This window comes from Cervus canadensis, chromosome 32, assembly GCF_019320065.1.
Source record: "Cervus canadensis isolate Bull #8, Minnesota chromosome 32, ASM1932006v1, whole genome shotgun sequence".
NCBI lineage: Eukaryota > Metazoa > Chordata > Mammalia > Artiodactyla > Cervidae > Cervus > Cervus canadensis.
This window is the reverse complement of record NC_057417.1, coordinates 35,046,284-35,073,197: the sequence shown is the minus strand read 5'-3', so window position 1 is coordinate 35,073,197 and position 26,914 is coordinate 35,046,284. Positions and strand designations below refer to the sequence as shown.

At 55.9% G+C, this 26,914-nt stretch overlaps 2 protein-coding genes across 7 annotated transcripts in view; both read right to left on the bottom strand.

The window, feature by feature from the left end:
- Window positions 1-7,964, bottom strand: part of C32H7orf50 (chromosome 32 C7orf50 homolog) — a 67,594-nt gene extending 59,630 nt beyond the window's left edge. The window contains exon 1 of one of the 3 annotated variants that reach the window (XM_043454833.1): window positions 7,913-7,964. Coding sequence is in view for 1 of the 3 variants with exons in the window: in XM_043454831.1 (XP_043310766.1) it covers window positions 5,274-5,282 (9 nt within the window). In the remaining 2 variants the exon portion in view is untranslated. The other 2 variants (XM_043454832.1, XM_043454831.1) reach the window with 2 other exon arrangements.
- Window positions 7,965-12,497: 4,533 nt separating this feature from the next.
- ZFAND2A (zinc finger AN1-type containing 2A) lies at window positions 12,498-20,365 on the bottom strand. Of its 4 annotated transcripts, none has more exons than XR_006267082.1 (7): window positions 20,230-20,365; window positions 19,114-19,212; window positions 18,513-18,607; window positions 16,816-16,947; window positions 14,430-14,581; window positions 13,816-13,926; window positions 12,498-13,436 (listed from the first exon to the last, which is right to left on the bottom strand). XR_006267082.1 is itself a non-coding variant. In XM_043456181.1 (7 exons), exons 2-7 carry the CDS (start codon window positions 19,166-19,168, stop codon window positions 13,418-13,420), a joined length of 522 nt encoding a protein of 173 aa, XP_043312116.1. In that variant the 5' UTR covers window positions 19,169-19,212; window positions 20,230-20,365; the 3' UTR covers window positions 12,498-13,417. The 4 variants fall into 4 exon arrangements, 3 of the variants coding, with proteins under 3 accessions (XP_043312116.1, XP_043312117.1, XP_043312118.1); XM_043456181.1 differs by lacking the exon at window positions 13,816-13,926 and adding an exon at window positions 13,706-13,774; XM_043456182.1 differs by lacking the exons at window positions 13,816-13,926; window positions 20,230-20,365 and adding exons at window positions 13,706-13,774; window positions 19,804-20,041.
- Window positions 20,366-26,914: the final 6,549 nt, after the last annotated feature.

Here is a 26,914-nt window from a genome sequence, read left to right as displayed (position 1 = left end):
ACACACACACACACACACACACACGCTGATCAAGCAGGGGATGAATGTGTACATACACAGACACACATGCTCCTCCTCACACATTCATCAAGCAGGGGATGAGTGTGTACACACACACACACACACACGCGCTCCTCCTCACACGCTGATCAAGCAGGGGATGAGTGTGTACATACACACACACACACACACACACACGCTGATCAAGCAGGGGATGAATGTGTACATACACAGACACACATGCTCCTCCTCACACGTTCATGAAGCAGGGGATGTGTGTACATACACACACACACACATGCTCCTCCTCACACGTTGATCAAACAGGGGATGAGTAGGTCAGCAGAAACCAGGAGAGGGAATCCCTCCCAATAACTGAAACCCATTAGCAGTGTTACAAATGTAGGTGGGACAGAATGCTAGGATGGTCTGCAGTTACATGTACAAAACAACAACAGAGAAAGCTACACATGGACTTACAGGCAAACATCTGATGGATACAACCAAACCTTCACCTTTATACCTAGGGCGGGACTGCAAGGGACTCTCCCGGACCCTGCAGCTCAGTTTTATTTTGCTTTTTATCAAGGTTTTACACTTGAAAAACTTCATTTTTTAAAAAATACTAGTCCTTTAAAACTCTATTTACAAGTCCTACTAGTATCAACTTTTATTCTAACAAATTACAAGAACGTATTTTGTATTATTTATCCTAAACTCATCCCCCTGGCTTCATTTATATGTATATCTTTATATGTGTATATAGATTACTATATAGACATAAGCACGTAACATGTACATTTTATACCCACACACAGCACATACACTGCGTCTCTATAATAGAGGTGCTTTCATTTCGGACATCTATCTGCACGGGAACGGACACAAACCCAATGCCTTCTTCCTCGGACACCAGAATATACTTTGGACTCCAGCACGGAGGCTCAAACATGTAACTCACTCATTCCACAAGTGTTTATCGAGGGCCGGTTCTGTGCCAGGCACTGCTGGAGGCCGAACACAGGGCAAAGAGCAAGGGAAGTAAGAGCCTTGACCCGTGAAGCTTCCCTTCGAGTGTGAAGTCCAGGCTCATTTGAGTGACCAGGTCAATGCTTTTACAGAGACAGACGCTGCCAAGAAAGCACAGCGGGTGGGTGAGCAGGTGCCAGGAGGTGCAGCAGACACGGACGGCGGCAGGGGCCTCTCTGCGGGGCCACATGGACAGAGGGGGCGTGAGCAACGTGCCAAGGCCCCAGGCCAGGTGCCGTGAGGGGCCATCTGCCTGCCCTGCCCTGCCCTCGGGGCCCCTCCCAAGGCGTCAGTCTCACTGAGGGCTCAGTGCAACGCAGGTGAACAGACGCCACCAAGACGTCAGCAGGGAGGACGTGCCCAGGTCACCAGCAGCCCCCCAGGCAGGCACCGCCCCCCCCACAGGTGCTGACCAGGTGCAGGGGCTGCTCCAGACTGGACCACGCAGCCCAGAGGACCTGCTCCTGAGCGCTCACGTTCTGATGGGAGAGATACACAGGTCAGGAAACAAGGATGATGTGATGCAAACAAAAACAGGATGAAGGAAAGGGCTACGGAAAGTGGCGATTATGAAGAGGGTGACTGTAACGGAAAGGACCCAGAACCCACTCTCTATAAAAAAAAATGCCAGAGCACCTTAAGATTCCCCATCTGGAGAGGAAAGTGGAACCACGGTACCAAGCTGCACCCACGACCAAGCCAGACAGTCACAGGCCACAGGCGAGACAACACGGAGCCAGAGTGGCAGGCCCTCTGCCCCTCTAGGGTCCACGATGACTCCAGCACACCAGGAGAATCTTACCACCGTGCAATCGGAAAACTGCCGGCGCAAAATTCAGCCTTATCTTAAGAAAGTACCCCAAGCCAGAGGCTACAGGGTCCAATTAGTGTAGTAAGAAATCTTCAAAGAATGAGACTGTTGACCCAGGGCTTTGAAAAGACAAAGGGCTCTGCAAGCCAATTACCTTGCTGGAGAAGCAAGAGAAGTTTAGCAAATATTTACACACCAGTTACCATGTAAGTTAAGTTAAATCTGTATTCATTCTGAGTTATCATTAAAAAGCTTAATCACTAAGTCTATTTGCTAAAAATGGGGAGAAAAGTCTTTTCCATACTATATAAAGGTTTCTTTTAATAGTCCCAAGAGATGGTGACGCAGACCTTTGAGACAAGGAATATTTGCTGTAGGAAATGACATTTCCTTACATTTATGGTCAACAAGGGGCCACAATGATTCAGTGGGAAGAACAGTCTTTTCAACAAGTGGCACTGGGACTTCTGGACAGCCACATGTAGAATGGAATGGGACCCCTACCTCACGCCATACAGAAATCACTACTCACAATGGGTCAGAACCTAAATGTAGAGCTGAAATTACAAAACTCTCAGAAAATACAGAAGTAAAACTTCACAGGTGGCGCTAGTGGTAAAGAACCCACCTGCCAATGCAGGAGATGTGAGAGACACAGGTTCGATTACTGGGTCAGGAAGATCCCCTGAAGGACGGCATAATAACCCATTCCAGTATTCTTGCCTGGAGAATTCACGGACAGAGGAACCTGGCGGGCTACAGTCCACGGGGTCGAAAAGAATCGGACACGACTGAAGTGACTTAGCACACACACACGCAAAAGTTCATGACCTTGGATTAGGCAACAGCTTCTTCATCATGACACCAAAAACACAAGCAGAAGAAAAAAGAGAAACTGAATGTGTCAGAATTGAAGATTCTGTGTTGTAAGTGATGTCAGCCACAAAGTAAAACGACAACCGACAGAACTGGAGATGTTTGCAATTCATATCTGACAGAAGACTTGTATCCAGAATGAAGGAAGGGCTCATAACTCAATAAAAAAGGCTGACAACCCACTTTAAAAATGGACAAAGGATTTGAACAGACAGTTCCCCAAAGAAGAGATACAAATGGACAGGAAGCCATGAAGGAGCTCAGTACTGGTCCTCATTAGGGAAACCCAAATGAAACGACACCGTTCCTAAGCACGAGGACAGCTGACATCAGACCGACTGTGGGAAGTGTCGGTGACGATGTGGAGACTGGCCCACTCGTCACTGCTGGCGGGCAGAAGGCGGTGTGGCCACTCTGGGCAACAGTCTGCTGGTTCCTCAGCAAGTCACACAGCCACGTGGCCCCAGACGACATACAGACAGACGTACTCAGCGAAATGAGCAGATCCACGTGAACTCTGAGCACGGCTGTTTGCAGCAGCAAGTCACAGTATCCACAACGGGGAAGCATCCAAGATGGCCCACCACTGACGGATGAACGATTATTCAGCCAGAAAGGAAGCAGTGATGCCTGCTATAACATGGACGAACCGTGAAAGGCTCGTGTGAGGGAAGCCTGTCGTGGAAAACCAGACGGCATAGTTCCCTGTATATGAAGTGTTCAGAATAAGTGAATGACAGAGACAGAGACCCACGTGGGAGTCTGGGGCTGGCGAGGGGGGCAGCGCGGGTGAGCACTGGTACCAGGCTTCCTTGAAGAAGAAACATGTCCCAAAAGTAGGCTGTGGTCATGGTCACACCCCCGTGAATAACTTTAAAAAACCCGCTAATCCCGTTATTTGCTGTAAGTGAAAAGACATTAAAGCCTCGGTGCTATTTGCAGGGGACTAAATGAAGGGGAAAATCCGTCTCCTCCCCCCACCATGCGGGCAAACATTGCTGCAGCGTCAAAGGCGCTCCTCGCGTCCCCCAGCCAGGTGGGGCCTCCCCGCCCTGACTGCCCACCGACCATCACGGGTGGCCTGGCATCGCGGTGTCACCGCAAAAAGACCCTTTACTGGGGTTCTTTCCTTACAGGCCTTTCTGCAAAAATCCCAGTGACTCAGATTCATTTCTACAAGCAACACCTACTTAAGATTTCCTGTACTTGGTGGTGGGGAGGCTCTGGAGGGGTGGGTGGTAAAGCTAATTGTCCTTGTGGTCACCACTGAAACCAGCGCTCACCCAGAGCTTCCCGTGCGCCGGGCCCTGTTGCAGGTGCCTCGTACTTCCTGTGACCGCGGGACAGGACGTGAGGACACTGAGGCCACCTCTCAGGGGGAATCAACAGACTGGGCCTAAAATCGGTGAATCAAAAGAAAAAGAAAGTCACCCAGTCTGCCTACTATGTAGAATATCCAGGAGAAACAGTGGGGAGATGACACTGCTCGCCTCTGAGGAGCAGCTGCCTGCTGGCTTATGTTAAGGTCCACGACCACCGAGTTTCTGGGCCATACGCACACATCACTGACTTAATCTGACAGATTAAACGTCTTTTACAAAGATTTTTTAAATTACGTTACTCAGCATTAGCCGGAGGATGATGAAAAGGACATGACCACGCCCTGCAGATGGGGAGTAAGTTGGTACAGCCATCCTCAAGGTAATATGAATCTTTCGTAACATTTAATCAAATGCTTTGGCCCAGTAATTCCACGTGAAGGAACTCACCCTAATGAAATAATCATAGACAGAGATTTATGTAAGGATGATAATGACCTGATATAAAGGATGATACCACCCCTAACACTATAAAGTGGACAACACAGTAAATGTCCAGTGGCAGACTGTGAAACAGATGATGCTGGCAGCCAAGGAGCTCGCCGGTACATCCACCAACACCTGTGATCCACTGCTTCCTCCTTGAGTGGGTGCTCACGACACAACATAGAGTGGAAGGACGGGCTATAAACCAGAGTACGCATAACACGACCCCCGTCTGTAGGGACAACTGTACAGAGATATGCACAAAAGAGAAAACCAGAAGGAAATACATTAAGACATTAGCATTTTAGGGGACAGAATTAAAAGAATTCTTTTTCCTTTTTATTTTCCAGCAATTTCTACAATAAAAGAAAAGACATTTTGGGGGAATTCCCTGGTGACCCATTGGTTAGCACTCTGCACTTTTGCTGCTGAGGGTCCGGGTTCAATCCCTGGTCAGAAAACTAAAATCCCACGAGACACTCAGTGTAGCCAAAAAGAGGACATTTTAAGACATCAGCTCAACACTGTTCAGTGAAACAAGCGAATAACCCACCAACAGGAGGAGGACAGCGAAGTGCTGGGTGGGCCGCAGTCGCCCGTGAGGACCAGGCAGCGCCAACAGGCTGAGGCTGCCCCGCTCTGCGCTGAAAAGAAAACCCACCGGACCTTAAAAAAATAAATCCGCCTCAGGGCAAAAAGATCCTTTTCAAAATCTGAAAGCATCACTCGTAGCCCCTGAGGTCCCCTCTCACCTGGCGCATCTAAGTCACCTCTGATGGGAGCTGGCAGACCCAGGGAGGCCCTCCGGAAGGAATCCACAGGAACCAGCACCCAGAGCCCCAGCTCCTGCACTCGGGACACGGCCGTGCTCCATCCTCCTGACCCGGACCATGCTGAACCCCGCCCAGATGAACGGCCTCCAGCTTCTGCTCCCTGAACCCACGGCCCCCCTCCTGTGACCTAAATCCTGTGACCCTGCACCCCCCCTGTGAGCCCACCTCGAATCTTGCCAGCCAGGCCCTCTGGGTGCCCTGGGGCTCAGGGACTCTCTAGCCTTGCCAGGACCTGTGGTCCGCTGCCTCCACACATCCCCACATGTTCTGAGGCCCCTCACCTCTCTCGTGCCCACTCCTACCTCATTACAATCACGCCTCTCTAGACACGCTCAGCTCCCTGCTCATTATCCCAACTCTAGTTCCCACTCCTGCCTGGCCAGAGACGCCCCAGGACCAAGCTGATGGGTCTCTCGTCACATTCGCCCCCAGGGATGCCCAGCAAAGCCTGCTTCCCACCTGCGGCCACGCACCCAGCTGGCCAGTTCATCCTCTCGCCTCACAGGCTCTCAGACCTCCAACACACCCTCCCCGCCTCTGCTGATTCCTGACGGGTCACTGAGCTTACAGAAGTGCCCCACGGACCCCCTACAGTGGAAAACCCGAACCTCTATGGGCTCTGACTCCAGGGGCCTCCGTGGCACTAAGCAATTCCCTTCCCCCATGGGCTGACCTTCTCTTCTACAGAGTCAACCACGAGGTCCCACGTCTGAAAACTCTTGATTCCACACGCTCTCCACCCTGTTTCTGCTGTTTTCTACAAGAAAACCCTCAGGAGCTGCCCACTGGCACCGCTTCTTTCTCCTCCCAGCCACTCCCTCATCAGGCGGCCACCTGACTTGGCCAGAAGGCTCTAACTGAGACCACTAATGACACCCATCTGCTAACAGCCTCTCCCAACCAAACCCTGGCCAGCCTCCTCTGAGCCCTCCCACATCGGGCCTCAACCTGGGCCTGTAAAGACTTGAAAACAGTTTCTAGCAGCTCAAGGCAGCATCTTTACAGTGACTCTGTTCTATGTTGTGCTTAGTCATGTCCGACTCTTTGCAACCCCATGGACAGTAGCCCGCCAGTCTCCTCTGTCCATGGAATTCTCCAGGAAAGAATACTGGAGTGGGTTGCCTTTCCCTTCTCCAGGGGATCTTCCCCTCCCAGGGATTGAACACGGGTCTCCTGCATCACAGGTGGATTCTTACCAGCTGAGCCACCAGTGACTACTTACAGTGACTCTGGCCCCCCTAAAAAGCTCCTTCCTGAGAAAACTGAAGGCTACCAAGAGGGTCCTGCCAACATCTGAAGACAGGACCGCTGTGTGTCGGGGGGAGTGGGACGGCAGGAGTCTCCTCCCTCAGAAGGAGGCCTGAGTCTGCTCACTGCAATTCTCCAGCTCCATGCCTCTCTTCAGGGTGCCACCCCTGCACCCCCCACCCTCCCTTTAAAACACCCTCTCCCTGCACAAATCCAAGGCGAGTTTGCACGACTTTCCGCCTGCCGCAATAGACACCGTCGATTTTAAAATGGGGCCTCACCGATTACGCCAAGTCCAGTGCGGCTTTGCTCATCCCTGACTGGATGCACTGACCTCACTGCAGTATCTGCCACAACCTGCCCCTCTTCCCAACGGCCCCCTCCTTCCGTTTTCCAACCCCCCTCCCCGCGCCACTCTCTGGCCTTCCTCCCACCTCCCTGCCCGCGGATGCTCAAGGGCCCCCAGCTCAGGCCTCCCTCCTTCTCTACTGACTCTCACTCCCCCATCTCACCTAGCCCTGCGGCTTTAAATACCAGCCAGGGGCTGATGACGCCCACGCTTCTCACTGAGCCGCACTACCACGCTGCCAACCCTTGTGTATCACCGATACACACACTGTCTCACAGAAGACGTGTCAAATCCACACTGCCCATCATCCTCCACAAACCTGATCTCCCTGGCAAGGTCTGTCCCCTCAATCAAAGGCCATCTGGTAAAATGCAGATTTCAGCTCAAGCCCAAAACCCTGGTGTCACCCCCAACTCCTCTTTCGCAAACACCCGGCCGTCCCACGGTGAACCCCGCTGGCCCCACTCCCGAAGCACAGCCAGAAGTGGACCTGCACCGCCCCTCCTCCCGAATCATTCAAAAGTCTCCGACCGTTCTCCGCCCCTGCCCCTCCAGGCCGTTTCCGACGCCTCCTTCGGCAGGGTGCGTGAAATACCTAGGCCGGGTTAGGCCCACCTCCGCGGGGACCCTCCCTGGGGCTTCCCTCCCCGCCTCGGCCCTGCGCCCCGCCCCACGTCTCCCCGCCGCGCTGCGCAGAGTCTTCTGTCCTCACAAGCACCGCCGTCCCACCCGCCTCAGGCGACCTCGCTGGCTCCGAGCTGTTTCTGACTAGAGCCGCGAGAACACGCGGAACTCACCCAGGGGGCTGCGGGGACCCCCGGCGCGGCCGGCGCCCTGGTCCCCGCGCCCTCGGCAGGCCGCCGAAAGGAAAACTGCCAGGTCCCCGCGCACCTCCGACGGCCGCTCAGGCCCCGCGCCCACGCAGGGACCCCCTACCCCTCAGCACGCCACACTCGCCTACCTGCGCGTGGCCGTCGACGCTGGCTTCCGGCAGACGCGACGCCCAGGTAACGCGGCCCCGCCCCCCGGAGCGGCGCCGCCTATTGGTCGAGGCACGCCTCCGTCTCCTCTCTGGCCAATGGAGAGGGGCGGCCGCGTGGGATGGGGTGGGGCCGATGGCGTCACTGTTGGGCGCCGGGAGCCGCCGGTTGCCCGGCAACCCTCCGCGTTCCGGCTTCGCGGGTGGCGCCGGCAGGTTCCCCGGCTCAAAGCCGACAGCGCAGGTCGGTCCACGAGAATTAGTCTCAAGCAGGATGTAGATTTTAACTGTTGTCACTTAAAGTGGGCGCAGGATTGCGAGATTGTCCCCCACCCTCGCCCGGGGGCCTGGTCTCCTGGGGTCTGCCATGCCCTGGCTTCGGGAGGGGGCCGCAGTCACTTCTTGAACTTGGACGTCACCGTGTGTGAACTGGGAGTTTTGAAGCTTGACGGGAGCTTTGCTCGAGGGTGCTTGTTTGGGACGTGGTGTGTCACCGTGCCTGTGCCCGCTGTGTCCACAGAGCAGAACGTGGGCGCAGGGGAACACCCCGTCCTGTCGTTTCTGCTGATACCACCTCCACTTCCCCGCTCACAGCGTTGCGCCTGCTCGCCAAGTTGTCGGTGCAGCGGTGTGTCTGCAGACACCTGTAAACCCAGGTTAGGTCGCCTGCAGAGAGGATAAAAGTGGATGCGGGCCCGACCGCCCGGGCGTCTGAAGTCTGAGGCGGCGCCACGCTGATGAAACCAACCACGAGTTAAATCATTTTTCGGCTCTTAGAAATATTAAACAGTCTCACCCACCGCTGGTTCAGCAGACTTCTAAGCTGGGGACAGTGAGGTGGGGACAGCTAGACGGGGTTGTGCCATCAAGGGGGCTTCTTGGGGTGGAAGATAGGGCAGCAAGCCAGGACTTTCTAGTTTCGCTTTCTACAGACAACTAACTTGTTTCTAATTGTATAAGACACCTTGCTTGCCTCTCATGCACATAAGGAGACTGGGCCACCGGTATAAGCATGTTCAAATTTACCGACTCCAGGAAGAACCATTCCGTTTTCAAGCTGCTCTAACTGGCTTCATGATCACTGAAAAATGAAGTTCTCATCCACATACAAGCTTAAATAATATAGAGTATAAAATACAAATATGTTTATTGTGTATTGTAACCCAACAGGACCCTATGGAGCCTTCCTGGAAGGGAAGAGACTCCAGCCACTTACCCACCCCATGTCCTCCACCTGCCTCTTGTCTGTAGAAAAGCCTCAGCCTCCTAGGCCTGTCAGTGAGCAGGACCCTACGGGACATTCCTAGGACAAGACTCCCCCATTCCATGTCCACTGCCTACATTTTGTCTGTAGAAAAACTTTAAAAATGAATAGCTTTAATCTGAGAAGTCAGAAAATGCAGAAAGGAAAACATTCAAGCAAGATGAAATAATAATAGCCATTAAACAAAGTCAAGGACCTTTAGTTCCCTTCAAGAGCTATAGGTAATATTCTGAGCCATGTCCTGTTAGCTATTTTGTAGCTGCTGAAAGCCCCGGCAGTTGAGGGAATTGAGCTGTGTGCTGCCCACAAGCACGCAGACCCAGACTGGTTGGGGTACTGAGGATGCTGAGTCCTGATTACGTCACCACCAACCAATCAGAAGAATGTCCACGAGCTGATCACCCACCCCACAACTCTCTCCCTCACTGTCTTTACAAACCTTTCCCTGAAAGCCTTCATGGAATTCAGGTCTTTTAAGCACCAGCTGCCTGGACTCCTTGCTTGGCGCCTGCAACAAACGCTGCATTTTCCTTCACCACAACCCAGTGTCAGTAGATTGGCTTTACTGCCACCCTAAGCAGTAGAGCTTGGTTGGGAAACTGAAGAGGTGATCCCCAGAAAGCCTCCCATGAAAATAGCTGAAAAACATGGTTTTATATATATATATATATAAAACAAGACATATAGATAGATAGATAGATAGATAGATGACATGAAGCCAAAAAATAAGGGGAAGGGAAACTTAGAGAAGTAAGCCTTCTGGTTGGAGCCATTTTTCACTCAGTTCTGGAAGAAACAAAACAGTTGAAAGGCTGAGAATGTGAACAAAGATTTTGTCAGCTTTGCAGGCTTAGGGCTGCCAAGAGGAAGGGTTCTTGTAAGTGTCTCATCTTTGGGTTGAAATCCTGAAAAGCTACACTGTAGGCATGAATATAAAGAGAGACCAGCTCTTGCAGGCAATGCATAAAATCCACCTTGAATTCATCTCAATTTCTGAAACTGCATTTAAGTGATTCAGGATTTATTGTTGGTGCCGCTTGTGGGCTGAAAGAAGAAAAGATCAAGTTTAGAAGACTATCAAGTCCCACACCCCAGAGTGTAATTGCTCATATAGCATGATCGCTAGTCAACAGAAAATAGCTACATACACAGGAGACAAACAGTGGGATAGAAAAGCAAGAAAAACCACCACCATCAGCGTGCACTGGGTTGCTGACACACCCACCTAACAGAGCCCTGTGGATCTGAGGATGGACTGCTCCAACTACTGCCGGACCAGGCTCACTTTGCCGGAAGCACAGCTAGCCAACACGCTGAGGTCTGCAGGAAATCAGCCAAGCAAGGAGATGGAAGAACAAACCTCAGCTCCACCTCCACGAAGGCAAGGGGCCCAGGGTACTTATGGGATAAAGAAGCAGGGCGGCCTGAGGTTGGATGGATGGGGAGTGTGGGGAGACGTGATGGGAAAAAGCTGGGATAATCTCACTCCATGAAAGTGTTAACCTCACCACAGGCCTCTACATGTTCAAAAGTGGATGCATTTAGAGACTAAGGGTGAAGTTCTCAGCTCTGATATCAAAGATCGTGGACAGGAGATTCGTGCTTGCCCCCTGGAGGCTTGGAGTTCCCATCCACTCATAACCAGCTCAGAAACTCACTTCAGAACCCACCTTCCAGATTAGGCCGCAGCATTGCCACGAAGAATGAATGTGGAAGCCTGGTCAAGAACAAACATGGATACCAAGGGGGAAGGGGTGGCGGCCAGGACTGCGAGGTGGGGGCGGACATGCACGTGCTCGCCACAGGACGTCTGACAGGCGGCTGATGAGAACCTCCTGCCCAGCGCGGGGAAATGCCACTGAGGGCCCCGTGGTAACCCAGCTGGGAGGGAAATCCAGAACAGAGGACGTATGTATACGCAGAGCTGACTCACTTTGCTGCAGAGTAGAGACACAACATTGTAAAGCAGGTAAATCCAATAAAAATTAATTTAAAAAATACACTTAAGCAAACCCCAATCCCTTTGAACACAGATGACCCGCAAACATTGACCTGGGGCTGATGGACTGGTCGCGCCCCTCCTGGCGCCTGGACTTGGTTTCCTGCAGGAATGAAGGTCCCAGTCGCCCGCTCCCTGCTTCTCAGAGGCCCTCTGGTGACACCTCGTGGGCACGTCTGACACGGCAGCCTTGCACCAGCCCGGCCGGCAGGACTGGTCACTGGTCACGGGGCGCTGGGCAGGCAGCCTGGCCCTGCCCATGGCGCTCACGGAGGCAGGACAGCGGCAGCGGCGGGGAGGGTGTGGCTGCACGTGGTGAAGACCCCAGGCGGCGGGAGAACAGGCTAAGCTGCCCCAAGGCTCTCCCTTCCCCCACACGCTCCCGAGAGACACGTGGACTTGCTGAGAAGGCCGGCCTGACCCTCCTCCTGCAGCGGGGCGGTGGTGGGCCCAGCGCCGGGCACCGAGGCCCGGGCAGAGTCTGCACACCTGGCGAGCCCTGCGCCTCGGGCACCTCTGAGGCTGAGTGCCAGCCTCGCCCCATCCCAGGTGAAGAAACCACGACCAGCATCAGTGTGCTCAAGGTCGCTCCCAGCAGCTGAGGCAGCCTTCTGTCAAAAACGCACGCAGACCTGTGACACTTAAAAGGGGCACTCAGAACTCTCTCAATACCAGCACTTCCTACAAAAATTTAAAATGCACTCGTGACTCCCCCATCCTTTGGGATGTGATCATGTCCACAAGGAATTCTCAGAACTAATGCTCAGCTGTGCTCATCAAGGCAGACCCGCTGACACCATGTTTGCATCACATGAACTGAACCGGTGAAACAGCTGCTGGGGGTGTGGGGAAACTGATGGGGAAGTTGGTGTGACGTCCTGGGTGCCCCCTCGGGTCCTCTCACCAAGCTCTGAAACACGGCCCTCCCTAAGGAACCAAGCCTGGGGGCAGCGACATGCCCAGGCCCCGGGGGACCGTGACCTCTGTAAGCGGCGGCAGGGCCTGCCCAGCAAATGTCTGCTTTCCTGGCCTTTGCCCTTCTGTGCCATTCCAGTGTCTCTTCACACGGGGCCTTCCGGAAAATGCTAACTTCTCAGAAAGGTCTTAAACACACTTAAACATTCCAATCACAGCTCAGAAACATGAGTGCACTCGTGTAAGTTGATAATCACTGATAATGTGGCATATTTTTGTCCTTTAGTTTGGATGATCAAGAATAGCGCTAAGAGAAATATGACGCGAGCTCTACCTACTTTTAAAATTCCTAGTAGCCACAATTAAAACACAAAACAAAAACAAGTAAATTCATTTTAATACTTTATTTAATCCATTGTATCCAAAATACTATTTCAACCTGTAAATATTTGTAACGAGATTTTTTTTCTTTTTTGGTGTTGTCTTCAAAATCCAGCGCTACCGAGTCTCAGTTTGGACATTAACCTCTCCTGAGAAAGACCTGATCTGTGTACAGATGTCATGAACCTTGCAGTTGAGAAACACACACTCAAGTTCCCGACACTCACCAGTGCTTCCGAACACCAGCTAGTGACCGCCAGTGGACCTGGACCCAGGAAGTGCTTCATGCGCATAGCCCCGAGACCCACGGTGTCAGGAACGCAGCGGGGGCGGGGGCAACCCTGGCACCTCTGGAGAGCCAGCGGCCTAGACCTGCCACCACTAACCAGATGAGGCCACAGACAGCCGCATCACCCACCTGCGGACTGGGAACCCAACACGCCGCCCTCCGTCACATCCTGAGGCTCTAGACCCACAAAACAAGCGGTGGCTGTGCGGGCTTTTGTCCGGCGTCCAGGCCGTGTGCCCCGTGGGTCATGACGGGGACCCAACCGGACGGCATCCTCTCCACCGGTTTCCTGGCTCCGAGGCCCCACGAGACGAGGGCTCTCCTGGCGTCACCACAACGCCTGCAGTCAGAGGGTCACGGCTGTCCTCCCAGTGCAGCAGGAGCGGTGGGCCACCTGGACAAGACCCCTGCGGGGGAGGCGGTCCCCCTCCACCTGGGCTCGGATGGCCGATCACCACAGCAGCCACAGGGGAAGACGTCGTGTGACCCGCTGTCGATGGTCTGAGTGACAGAAGCCCCTTGACTGACACCCAGGCCAGACCTGCTCGCGTGGGAAGCAGGGACCTGCTGGAGCATGAAGTCACCCGCCAAGTGCAGGTACCGTACGAGAACAGGCCAGTCTGGGCAGGATTGGTCCCGTCATGGCTTTACTTTGAATCTGAAAGAGAAGAAAACAGCTTATGTTTTTAGATTTGTCTGGATTAACTACAAACGGGTGATCACGTACAAAACATTCACCACACACAGGCCTTCAGACCGCAGCTGTGCAGTGTCTCTCAGGGTCACCCCGGGGCTGAGGAGCCTGCAGGCAGGCGTGCACCCCCTCCGCCGTCTAGCTGGGACGGGGTGCGGAGCCCCAGCGGGCAGGCAGGAGCCCCGCCGTGAGCGCTCGGCGTGACCGTCCCCCCAGCCTGTCCCGGGCTGTACCTGAAGCACTGGGCCAGCCAGCTGCCTGGCCCCTCGCGGGAAGCCCCCGATGGCCCGGAATCCGAGCACCTGTGGGGAAGGCTCAGGTCAGCGTTCCGCCAACTCCTCACCTCTAGCATGGAGGCCACATGCGCAGGGACAAGAGGACCCTCCGCCTGGCTCAGGCAGACAACACGGGAGACGGTCAGAGACGGCGGCAGGGGACCCGGCTTCCACTCCTCCTGCAGCAGGTGGGGGCGGACACGCCATGTTCCCGAGGGGCCCGGCCGCCACCACAACCCCCAGGCCCACGGGGAGGGCAGGCGGCTGGCGGGGTGGCAGCCGAGCTCACAGCGTGGGGGGTCACTGTCCGGCCCCACAGACTGCTGGGCTGCCAAGGGGACACTTAGCGACCACCGCACAGAGACAACGCTAGGGGAGGCAGAGGCCAGGGGGCCCCAGGGAGACGGGGACCACTCTCCACGAAGGGGGCGCCCAGGCAGACCCTCCCCGCGGCCCCGGAAAGGAGCCCGCCCCCGCCTGCACCATGAACATGGCTTCTAGCTTCGGAACTGAGGTTCCAGCAAACGACGACTAAAATCCAGCTTCAATTCTGGGTCCACTTTTAATTTAGATCACATTCACCCAAACCCCACAGTGGATATTCCACCCCCATGGCCAAGCGTGGGACCCAATTCCCGGTCCAGGTGGTCCCCACGCGCAGGCTGAGTGAGGCCGTCCTCACCCGGCTGAGCTGGCGGGGTGGCCTCCGCGGGCGCAGCCGTGGTCCAGAGGGTGTCTGTGCTGGAGGCAGAAGCTGCCGCGGCACTCCTCACACGCCACCCGCAGCATCTCCCTCCTCCTGCAGCCCTCTCTGGAGCAGCGGAACGTAAACACCTGTGAAATCAGAAGTCACTCCAATGCACCAACCGCCTCGCTGAGCAATCACTCAGCCAGCCCCCGAGTAAGACCCTCAACACTCAAACCAGAGACAGCTCTAGCTAAACAGTACAAAGGCACCGGGCTTCCACTGCGCTTTGTCAGGTAAACAGAAAAATACTGATTAAGAATGCTAATTAAGGAAACTTTTAACAGATGACAGACACAAAGCCAGCACTTTAAGCTGGGGACTCAAGTGGGATGCTTGCGGGTGCTCCCACTGAGAGAAACGAGATGGGGTGGGGGCAGACAGGGTCAGGGAGAGACGGCCACGCACGCGGCCTGAGGGGAGCCGGGGGGGCCCCGGGGACGGGGCGGCTGTGCTCCATCGTGGGGTGCGGTCTCTGGGTGCCATAAACTGCCGGGCACTCCCAACTGTGCAGCTGGCAACAGGGGAGGCAGGGTCGGCAGCCTGGGAGCGGCCCTCCACCAAGGCAGGCAGTGACCGAGCACGGGACAGCAAGGAGCCGGCGGGCGGAGACCGAGCAGGCGCGGCCACCAGGAGGGGGGCCCGGCCACCTGGGGAGGGCATGGGCGGGCCGTGGTCTCGGGAAGGCAGGGAGGTTTTACAAGAGGCTCCAGAGGCTCACAAGGGCCCCAAACAGGGCAGCAGGACCGGTGGGGGGCCTTGGGGCCAGAGCACACGGGGCTGTGGGGGCTCGGAGTGGGGTTCTTGGGGCCGGGCGCAGGGCTGAGGGCCGGGAGGTCACGGGGCGGCAGGCGGTCTGATCAGAAGGCCTGGGGTGGAGGCTCCAGGCGGGCTTCGCCTCCTCCTGCTCCAGGTTATTTGTCCTAATTGTTTTTGTCCTGCACCGAGCGTGGGAAGCAGGGAGCTGCTGGAGCACTGGAGACGGTGACTCAGCCTCAAGGGAGCGGGGCCCTGAAGACGAGCTGCAGGCTGAGAGCAGGGGGCCGCGCGGCCCGCATCCCAGAAGACTACCTGAGCCGGCCCGGGGAGCGCGCAGCGCGGGGCTGGGCACGGGGATGTGCGGGAGCCCGGTGAGCCTCCCATCTTTGCGAGGGACAGGCCACCACGTGCCGTCTGCTGAGGCCGTGGCCAACCCGGGGCTCCTCAGACACAGAGGTGACCACAGAGGGCGGCTCCTACTCCGCCTAAAGTTCTAAAGTGACCACATAGAGACGTTCTGAAAAGGGATGAACGCAAAACTGGTGAAAGATAAAAGGGAACAACCACGACTTTAGGGAAAGCTCATGGACAAGCAGGACGCACTCAGCAGACGTCAAACCCTGCTAGCCGGTGCGGAGGGCCAAGAGGCAGCCTGCTTGTGACACAGGCTCCCCAAAGGCTCAGAAACCGCAGCACTGGAAGCTCAGGGGGGCCAGGAGAGGCTGTGCCTCCAGGAGACCACCCCCCCCCCCGCCCCCGCCACAGCAGAGCTGCCCTGACCCCTGGGAGCCTGAGACTGATCAGGACCCAGGACAGAGCCCCCGCACGGGGGATACAGAGGAGGGAACCTGAGGGGTAAGGAGGCCGGTCTGGGAGGGCCAGCACGGCGGAGTGCGGTCCAGAGCGGGCGCAGGCCCAGGGTTCCCCGTCTGCGAGGCTGCCACACTGGGTCACGGACAGCAGTCGCTCACGGGCGCCCCCGAGCAGCAGCAGAAGCGGGAAAACCGCCAACGCCCACGAGCGCCAGGAGCACCGACGGAGCGAGGGTGCCGGGCCGGCAGCAACCCCTGCGGGACAGGCACACAGGCTGGGCTCAGCCCACGGGGAACGCAGGCGGCACCCGCCCGCTCCAGACAGACAGACACGCGTGCTGGGGTCTGCGTGTCATCAGTGTGTGCTACGCCGTCTCCTGCGGAGCTCAGAAAAAAGGCGCACGTGGGCAGCGGTTCCCAGAAACCACGCTAACTTTCCACCTCAGGAGAAATAGTGAGATGCCTGTAACAAAAGTAGATCCTAATGTAGACCCCGATATTGAGGAAATATGCTGGTAGAACTGTGAAAACCTAAGCCGCTCACAATTCAGGAAAACACTGAACAATTGTTCAGTTCAGCCGCTCAGTCGTGTCCAACTCTTTGTGACCCCATGGACCGCAGCACGCCAAGCCTCCCTGTCTGTCACTAACTATTGTTAGGGTTTAATTTTATGCAAAAACTATTGTAACTAGCCTGAGTGGATAACTGCGCTTCTCCCCAGGAGGAAGCGGCGCCCGCGGCCCTGCCTCACCTTCGCAGTCTCCTGCCCGGGGGGCCGCTGACATTCTCCATCCATGTGCGCACCGACCACCACATCGGGGATCTCCCCCTTCTTTACTGGGACGGGGCTGTTACAGAGTGGGCACACCGGGACCCGAACATCCTAAAATAACAAACATAAGATGACAGGGCTCATCAGAGAACCGAGATGCACGCACACGACAGAGAGGGCCGGGGCGCAGTCACACAGGGATGGCACAGACGCTGGCCTCGCCATCACGGGAGGGCCGACAGCAGCCTGAGCCGCAGTCAGCCAGCTCGGGGGGACCCAGGGGAACCGACGCACAACGGACTGTCGCCCGCCCGCAGAGACGACCCTAAGGGAGCCGGCAAGGCCACCCAGGAGGGAAGCAGGTGAGCAGTCCGGAGGGCCGGTCTCGGGATGGCAGGGCCGTCTGTCCAGCAGTAGGGGTGAGCGGAGAAGCTTCTCTGACACCTCCAGGGCGGGCGGGGCTGCCGGGGGGCAAACGCCAGCGGAGAGGAGCCCCGGCCCCGCCCGCCAGCAGCCCTCCCGATGCGCACAGGGCTTCCTCCATGCCCACACCTCAGACGTGGTCACCTGCCAAGGCGCACGTGGCCCAGCTGAGCTCTCAGGCTCAGCACCACCCGCCAAGCCCAGGACGGGGGGCTCTGGAAGGAACCAGCAGGGCACCCAGCAGCGGAGCGCCTAGCATGGTTGGCATCCCTCAGGGCCAGGGCTGAGCTAGCTTCACTCAAGGAGCGCTCTGAGGTGACACTGACGCGGGCGAGTGACAGGTAGCCCCAGAGCGTCTGGAAGCCAAGCTGGGAAGCCACCCGGGGCTGCTCCCGCAGCTGGCCAGCGGGCGAGTTAAGCAAGCAAGCAGTGCTGAGTCATCTCTAGGCAGACTCACCCTATCCAGGGAAACGGGAAGGTCACGTCAACAAAACCACAGTGTGGCCTGGTCCTTGGTGCCGGGCGAACATGAGTCACCCTCCCCCGCCCGGCAAATCAGTGAAGGTCCAGACCACAGCCGACACCGGTCAAAGCCTGAAATGCCATCATCTGCACCTCTAAACTGCCACCTCAGGGAACCAGTAGAGTGCTGGCCAAAGACCGCAGGAAACCACTCCCGGAAGCACCCAAAACAAATGAGTTCAGATTGGGACCCCCTGAAACGTCAACAACCCAGGTCTCACACCTCTGGACTTAGGCGCCTAAGTCGGCTTCCCTCAGCCATAGCCCAGTTTCCACCAGGTCCCGTCTGAATCACCGAGGCAGGAGGCCAAGGCTGCGAAGTGACCCCGAAAGAGAGCATGCACAGTTCCTCCCAAATAGGTCCCATCAAGCCCCGCAGGAAGACAGAGCGGTTCTTCCTTGGTGTGTTGAATAAAATGAACTAAACATTTTAACGTGTTAAGTAAGCATCGAAGGTCTGGATACAACTGATTCCAGAAACCCCCGAGAATACCCTGTGGTTTTAGAGCTACGCAGCCCGAGCTTCCTGGGAAGGTGGACGCTCCTCCCTGCCCTGTCCACGCATGGTTACCGAGGGCCCAAAACGAGGCTGGTGTGACCGAGCAACGGACTTTACGGTTCCTTTCACACCAGCTGAGCTTTGACTATGTGGGGCTCGTGTCCACGATCTCAGGCAGCGAGGCTTTGGAGAGGGAGGATCAGAATCTTCAGAACGAAGTATGATCGATTACCTTGGTGAATGCAAGGGGACACTTATGTGCAGTGTAGGTAAAATGATCTTTACAGAAATCTTGTTTACACGCGTCACATTTTAACGGAAGAAAATCTAAAAAAAAAACCCAACAGTAAAGTGTTTTAAAGACTAGAACAAAAGAATCGTACGTCATACTAAACAAGTATTTACCTTCCCTGACTTCATGTTACGCCTATCAAATACATCTCAAGGTATTACATGAGAATAAAATAATTGGGATCTGTGAATTTCACAATGTCAGCAACACTGCAGGACCGGGACAGCTACCCTTTCCAAAGGGATCCCAGCTCAGGCGGTGCTTCGAGGGTTTGAGCAGTGCTCTTCTGTCCACCCAGTGCTGGCGACCAGCCTCGTACCTGGCGGTACAGAACCTCAGCCTCAGGCCAGCATCTCATCGCTAAGAACCATGAAGGCCAAGACCCAAAGAACATCAGCTAACCTCAGGCCAGCATCTCGTCGCTAAGAACCACGAAGGCCAAGACCCAAAGAGCATCAGCTAACCAAGACAATGGCCAGTTCTCCCGGCAAGCAGAGACAAAACGCCCCTTTTCTGTTGAGGTTCTCTTAAAAGCGCTTACCTAGCTGCTTGCATGTTTTTTCTGAACAGTGCTTCCCCAAATCAGGGAACTCCATTGTAAGAATGTGTCCAAAACACAGACGGCAGAGTAAAACGTCACCTGCAAGAATTAGAAAAAATTAGGAGGAAAGCAACAATGTCCTGAATTTCAGTCACCAGGATTTATATTGTACAGGTGATCAAAGTAAACACACATTGTAAACACCCAAGTCAGCTGGGCCCCCACAGGGGACTAAAGCCTCACAAACTCTTGTCTGTTACCAAAGAAAAAATGGGCGTCTTAGTCTTAAGTACCAGCTCCTTCAGAATTAACCCCATTAAAAGGTTGTTTTTCAGTCCTTTTAATTTCTAGTTTATGAAGCTCAACCCGAATTTAGGTTTTCATTAATCCATATTTTGATTCATATTGATAAGGACGCCTCATATTCAATTTACACAATCGCCAGAGAAAGTTACAGCTTTGGTGAACTTTAAATCCCAATTTCATCTACTGAATATACTTGTTGACATAAACAAAACTCCGTTACCAGGTGCTAAATCACATTAATTAACTGCACTAACCCGAAGAGATTCGATTCAGTCCCCTCCTGCTCCCTCTAACTCCCTGATGCATTGAGTCTTACTTAGAATTTACTCCTTAATGACACTCAACCTGGAGTTGACCAGGGGGAAGGGCAAGAAGTTAACTCACCAATGGAAAACAGGTATAGAAAGTGAGGTCACTGCACTTGAGAAAAAACTGAAGTCCCCAGGACGCCTCACAGGCTGCCCTCCCATCGGGCACCCACTCTCGGAACTCCGGTCCCTCCCAGAGTCCACGTCCCCAGGGCGTTCCCGGCTCGCCCGGCAGCTCTCCCCGCTCCTGGGAGCGTCCCGGTGCCTGGGACACTCTGGCCACGGCTCACACCCGCTCCTGCCCTCAGGCCTCGGGTTAGAGCATCACTAACCCCCGCCTCACCTCGCCCGACCCTCATTTCCTCTATTCTAGAATTCCTTCCCCAGGACCCGCTCGCTCGGCTTCCCCCTGTAGCTTCGCACGCGCCTCTTGGCTCCAGGGGTCAGCGACACAGAGCGGGTGTGCGGGAACCGCTCCATCGAGGACCGACCAGAGACCCACCTCAATCCCTCCGTGGTCGCGCTGTAGGCGCTGCGTCCGCGGAGCAAGAGCCCCGGTGTGCTGGGACACGGGCGCCCTGCCGTCCGAGGTCTGCGGCCCGGCCGGACCCCCGCCCGGCGTCCCCGGCCCGGCCCCTCCAAGAGGCCCGGGCAGCCGCCGAGGAAAGAGGAAGGCGGCGGAGGCCGAGAGCTTGAGCCTCCTGTCGACAGCGAACAAGGCCAAAGGGACGCGGAGAACAGAACCCAAGCAACAATCGCGGCCGGCCCGAGCCCACCGAGGAGCGGCATCCCGGCGCCCGGCCTCCGAGCCTTTTATCCGTAGCCGCCGGGCCCGACCGCTACCGCCTTCCGGGCGTTCCCGGCGCGCGCCAACACGTCACCGCGGGCCGACCAATCGCGCCCTCCGCTGCCCGCGCACGCCTCGCCTCTTCTCGAACAGTCGCGCGGCTTCTCGGAGCTGTGGAGTCACGGCAAGGCGCGTCAGCGCGGGCGCACTGGGCGCGGCGGGGGCGTTTCCCCGCGCGGCGCACCTGGGCCTCAGAGCTGTGCGCACGGACGGCGGGGAGAGCACCCAGGCGATGATTTTGTAGTCACAGGTGAACTTGAGCAAGAGGGCAAGTTCACAGACGGGGAAGCCGCAGGGTCGCCTGCGCGCGTTTCCCCGTGTGTGCGCCGTCTCCCTTAGCCTTGCTCCGGACCACTGGAGAGCCTGCACCTGACGCCCGTGGCGCCCGCGTGTTTTCCCTCCGTGACCGGTCCAGCCACCCAGGCGCGGAATCGGTGGCGACCCCCCACGTTAAGGTCCGACCTGCAGACCCCGCTTGGCTTTTTGTGGTGTCTCTTTCCTCTCTGCTCCAGGAGCTCATCTGCTGTTACACTTTCAGTCTCGTCCTGTCTCCGACGGTTTTATGAAAAGTCACAGACTCTCATTCGTAAAACGTGACTCTCAGGACCGGAGTTAGGTCCTGCTTTCTTGGTGATGACACCACGTGGATGGTGCGGTACTCATCACCGGTGCGGGATCGCACCCCATCTGACCACGGGGATGTTCACTTTGACTGCCCCAGTCCTCACGTTTGCCAGGTTTTTCCACTTTTTCATCTGTCAACAGTTTCCCTTGTCCATTTATTTTTTAACGAATTCATCTCAGCCTCAGGGAAGGTCAGGAGAAGACGTGAGTGGACACCAGAGGATGTAACAGGTGAGCATCTGGCCCACCTCAGTCCTTCCTGGCTCTGCTCTGGCCAAGACCACACCACACTATCCTGAGAACAAGACCATCAAGTCAGTTTTTAGATGCAGCTTTTTGGTCATTAACTGAACATCTGCTTTGGTAAAAAGAGAGATGCTGGGCTTCCCTGGTGGCTCAGTGGTGAAGAATCCATCTGCCAGTAGAGGAGACACGAATTCCATTCCTGGTCCGGGGAGATCTCACATGCAATGGAACCGCTAAGCCTGTGCGCCACAGCTGTTGAGCCTGTGCTCTCCTGAGCCCATGTGCCGTAACTACTGGAGCCCGCATGCCCCAGAGCCTGTGCTCCACAAGTGAAGCCGCTGCAGTGAGAAGCCTGCACACCACAGTGAAGAGTAGCCCCTGGAACAAGCCCATGTGCTGCAATGGAGACCAAGTGCAGCCAAAAATAAAGTTTTTTTTTAAAAAATAGAGATGCCACCAAGCGTAGTTTAGGTGACCACTGTATACCGGAGATACTAACACAGCACGATTCAGGGCTTCCTGTGCTGTCCTCTGAGAACTGCTCTGCAGTCAGCTGGGGACGAAGGACTCTGCAGTGCTAGGACACGGCGGACGGGAGGGGAGGCAGACCTCGGAACCCTAGTTAGCAATCCTCAGGAAGTTCTAGTTGAGAGAAGAAGCCAGAGTGCATGTCTAGACACATCGCTGTCTATCAAGGGAGCAGTGTCCTTTGCCACCAGCTCTCTCTTGTGGCCCCTGTTTTACCTGCAAGGGGACAGGTGCAGAGCTGACAAGGGACAGACCCAGGAGCCAGGATTCAGACTCACCTTGGAGTCCACATTTTTGACCCCCCTGTGCTGCCTGCACCGGCTGGGGCTGAGGATGGAGGGGCAGCCGGGAGCCAGGTCATCAGGACTCCGAGGGTCACGAAAAGATTTCGGACTTTGAGTACAAAGAGGTAGTGCTGAGAAGTTTTAAACAAGACCTTGAGGGGTGGGCAGGGAACACTTGTAAAATATATACTTTATGCATTTGAATGAAAAATAATTTCAACTTTCTTGATTTTCTAAAATTGAACTCCACTTTCATTTGGAGCCCCAGACACCTGCCCCTGGCAGACCCGTTTCCTGTCCCATCACCGAGTGTGCGGTCTGTTCAGATCCAGTTCCCCTCGTGACCTCAGTCATTTTAAGGCTTCTTCCTGTAACCCCTCGTTCTCATCTCTTTGAGTGGCACCGGGATTCAGGGAGGCGTGGATGACCTCATGGCAGTGCAGGGCAGGAAAACCTGGCCACAGCCTTTTGTCACGTGCGAGCACCCGCTGATCGCACCTCTGATCAGGAGTTCAGTCCTGACTCCGGTTTCAGGTTCAGTGACCCTCTCTGCCCTCCACACTGGGCTTTGCAGGGCTGGGGAGCACCTGTAGCATGTGAGCGGGGGGTGTGGCTCTGGGGCCGCAGTGGAGGCCCTGTCCCTGCCCGGCAACGCCCCAGGCGTCCTGCGCCAGCGCAGAGGTGCAGGCCGCTCCCCGAGGGTCAGGTGGGAGGGCAGGCGTGGACCCCGCTTGCCTTCAGGTTATCCCCCCTCCCCAAGCCATGTACCGTCTGAGGGCTGCAGGATGTGCGGGGGCGGGGTGGTTCTCAGGGGTCCAGGCAGCATCCCAAGCTCGTGTCCTCCCTGTCGAAGCTTCGAGGGACTTGTCAGGTGCTCCAGTGGTTGGGGATCCACCTGCCAACGCAGGGACGTGGGGTTCGATCCCTGGTCTGGGAGGATCCTGCTTGCTGCAGGGCAACCAAGTCTGCACCGCAGCTGCTGAGCCCACGGTCCAGAGCCTGAGCTCTGCCACGAGTGAAGCCGCCACGAGAGGTGCCCCCGTGCGCCGAGGCTGCTGAGCCCGCGGGCGGGAGCCTGTGCCCCACAGCGAGAAGCCCGCGTGGCAACAAAGACCCAGTGCAGCCAAGATAGACTGGAAAGAAAAAGAAAAGTGCATCAGCGCTCCCCCAGCCCTGGCAGTAACGTCCTTACGCCGCGAGCGTTTCTTTCACGTCTTTGCCTTTGGTTTCTTGCTCTGCAGGTGAATCTCACAAGCTTCGGTTCACCATTCCCTTTCCTCTGCCTTGAAAGCCTCTCTTTTAAGGCTGTGGCTTGCTACAAGCTCTTAAAAGATTAGGTTAAAACTTAAATCTGAACAACTTTAAAAAATATTTTGTACTTTTATTTTTGGCTGTGTTGGGTCTTCATTTGAGTAGCAGCTTCTTATGGCTAGACAGATGCTTTCATGGAGCGTGACTGTCACCACAAATGATGGTGGAAAACTTCTCAGTGATGGAGAGAAAAGACACTGACGTTGTGCGTGCCGTGCACCTTGTACCTGGAAACGTGTGTTCGGTCGCAGTTTGTGGAAGACGGATGGAGAAGAGGCTGGAACAGAAGCTGGGAGGGCAGCTACGAGGCTGTGGCTGCGGCCCAGGCGACAGAGATGACGGTGACCACGGACACCTTGGAAACATGGTGCCTCACCCTCCACCACTCCCCTCGTCGGCAGGGCGTGAGCATGTGGTCCAGGGGAGCGGCCTCGGGAAAAGGTTTCTCCCTATTAAAAGAGAGACACTCATCAGGACACAACCCGCTTCTACAAGATGTTTTTGTGATGCTTGAAAGTAGTCTTCTCACGAACACCTAGGGCAGAGCTTAAGGACCAAGCCAAGTGCTGGGGGTGGCCTCCGGCTGGAGAGACCCGGGTCAGTGCTTACATTGTTGAGCTGACCGTCAGTTTCCTTGCCTCTGGAAGAGACAGTGTACATCCTTATTGTGCAAGGTGTTGCTCACATTGTTTTGTTTTTGTAGCCAAAGCAGTCTCACTGACACATGGAAAAAATGTTTCAATCTAGGATGTATCCGCTATGCTGTGGGACCAGAGAGAAAAGTTGGCAAATAAGCACATGGATATGTGAGTCTGGAACTCCGAGAAGAGGTTCGCCCTGGAAAAAGAAGGCTGGAAATCCTCAGCGTACAGATGGCTGTTAAACCCACAAGTGCAAGTTGCCTCAGGAAAGGACACGCACGGAGGAGAGCGCCAGGCGCCCAGTGTTTAAACAGCGGAGAGAGACACTCAGGCCAGGGCGAGAGGGAGTGAGAGGGAGGAGCCGGGGAGGAGGAGAGTCCGGGAGGGCCCGTGGGTCGCCTGCCTCCCGCTCCCGCCTCTCGCTCCCGCGCTGTGACACACCATCCCTGCTGCCTTCAGAGGATGGGGCGGGAGGTGGGGGCAGTGGGGTGAAGGACAGGGGCACACGTGGCATCGGGAAAGGCCGGCGGGGTGCAGGCCGGAGAAGCCTTTGTGCCTGAGGAGGCGGTGAGACCTGCTGCCCCACCCACCGGCCCGTCCAGCTGCTCACACGGGAGACTCTCGGCCGCCCCTTTCCCCCAGGACACGGTCTCCTCGGCCGGGCACAGTCAACATGATCCTGACGTTTATAATTCATATCCTCAGCAAATATCGATGGGATGCCTGCTGTGTGCCCAGCATCCTGTTTGGCTTACAGAAAATAAAAGATTCAGCAGGGTCCCTGTCCCTTCCCAGGGGCTTAGAGTCAGGATCTTGGAGGAAAAAAGCTCCCCCACCCCACCCTGAGATAATGGGGCATCAAGTGTAAACACTGTGTTTGTGAGCATGCAGGCCAGAGGCTGTAATCACTGGGGTTGAGAGGACACTCTTGGGAGAGTGTCCAGAGCCAGCCTGGGAAAGTCTGGCCGGGTGTCTAGCAAAGTCTCACGGGGGAGGTGGGGCCCACAGGGAGGGCAGGCTCCTGCAGGACCTGAAGACTGGCGGTGGGCTTGGGGGCAGGGAGGGCTGCCCACGCCGAGACTGTGTCAGCAGGACTCGTGACTGTGAGTGACAGGAACCACCTCAAAACAGGGGCTCCCCAAAGGAGAGATGTGCCGGGGTCCCAGGACTCAGGTGGGGCCCTCTGCTTTGTGAGGTGTGGTGGAGCTGCCGGGGGAGGGAGTGCCAGCCCCCCAGCATCTGAGACAGAGGCAGGGGGACGCTGATGTGCTTTCATGGGTAACACGCAAGGTGACGAATGTGATGCCGAGATGCTTCTGAGTGAAAACGGGCCGCTGCTGGTAACTCTGTCGGGACAGCAGGCACACGCAGGGACTCCGTCGGCGAAAGCCGGAGGCAAGGTCACTCTAGTCATGTACCTATGGGGCTGCTTCCACCCCGGCAGACACCCCCCAGGCTCACACACAGTGGGGAGAGGTCCTCCCCAGAAAGGCAGGGGCCTTTCAGTCCTGAGGGCACACGTGCGTCTGCCTGTCACGGCCTTGGGCAGGAGATGGGGACGACCGAAACCCGAGGGAGGCCACCCTGCCTGCTGGGAGCCTGTCCTGGGAGCCTGGCTTCCCAGGACACGCCTGCAGTGCGGGGCGCTCGTCCCGCGGTCCTGGGCAGCGGCTCTGACCCCGCCCCAGTGTCTTCCCAGGGAACCTGAGAGTCTGGGGGAAGGCTGCCACGAGGGCAGACTTGCCAACAGAACTCAGCCTCTGCAGCCCTGACGTGGTGCAGAGCACAAGGTCAGCGGGACAGAGCTTCAGCCTGGAAAGTGACAACGCGATGGTCCACACGAGTTGCCTCAAGAGGCGTTTCTCAGAAAGCAGAAGCCCCGAGGAAGAGAAAGACACTCACGCAGGCTCCCAGGCGAGCGGGAAGCAGCTGCATGCAACAGAGATGACCTCACGTCTTCTCCTCCCAGCTCGTAATTTTGTGATGAGATGTTATCTCGCTTAGGGGACCCCTCTGATGCCGGAATCTGGGTCATGTGACTCCTGCCCGCTCCAGCCTCTGACAATAAGCCCGCACAAGCGCTTCAGTTCCAACATCCTCTGTGTATTGTCAGAAAGCCCCCCCCCCCCCCGCAGAGCGCTGTGTTCACTGTCCATCGAGTAAGGGGTGAGTGGCTGCTGGGTGGCAATTGTCTGTCTAAAGTTCTGTCTGTGCCTGGAGGTGCGGATGCCATGTTAGAAGAGAAAAGATGATGCAGTGTGAGAGTGGGGGCTTTTCTACATTTAAATTTTTTTAAAATGTATAAACATAAACAATGGTTATAAATATCTATAAGTATAAGCCTTTAAAAAATATGATGTATTTCTTTTTAATTATTTATTTGACCGTGCTGGGTCTTAGTTCCTGCACGCAGCGTCCTCCTTGTGTCGTGCAGGGTCTTCCGTGGGGACGCACGGACCCTCTAGGGGTGCGCTGGCTCCAGAGCGCGTGGGCTTGGTAGTTGCGGCTCTGGGGCTTAGTTGCTCTGCAGCACGTGGCATCTCAGTTCCCTGACCAGGGATAGAACCTGCGTCCCCTGCATTGCGAGGTTTGCAAGGTGGAGTCTTAACCACTGGACCACCACAGAAGTCCCTCTTTTCGTTTTCTTTTTGTGAGGACATTTTAAGCTTCCTTTCAGAGTCAGTCCTCCGCTGACTGAGCGGCCAA

What these genes read in the sequence shown, in the direction of transcription:
- ZFAND2A (XM_043456181.1), bottom strand. Translation starts at nt 19,168, where the DNA reads ATGGAGTTCCCTGATTTGGGGAAGCACTGTTCAGAAAAAACATGCAAG. An exon ending in CCGGGCAGGAGACTGCGAAG is followed by an intron (nt 14,582 to 16,815) that starts GTGAGGCAGGGC and finishes CTGATTTCACAG; the next exon opens with GTGTTTACGTTCCGCTGCTC. An exon ending in CACCCCGCCAGCTCAGCCGG is followed by an intron (nt 13,775 to 14,429) that starts GTGAGGACGGCC and finishes CCTTCCCCACAG; the next exon opens with GTGCTCGGATTCCGGGCCAT.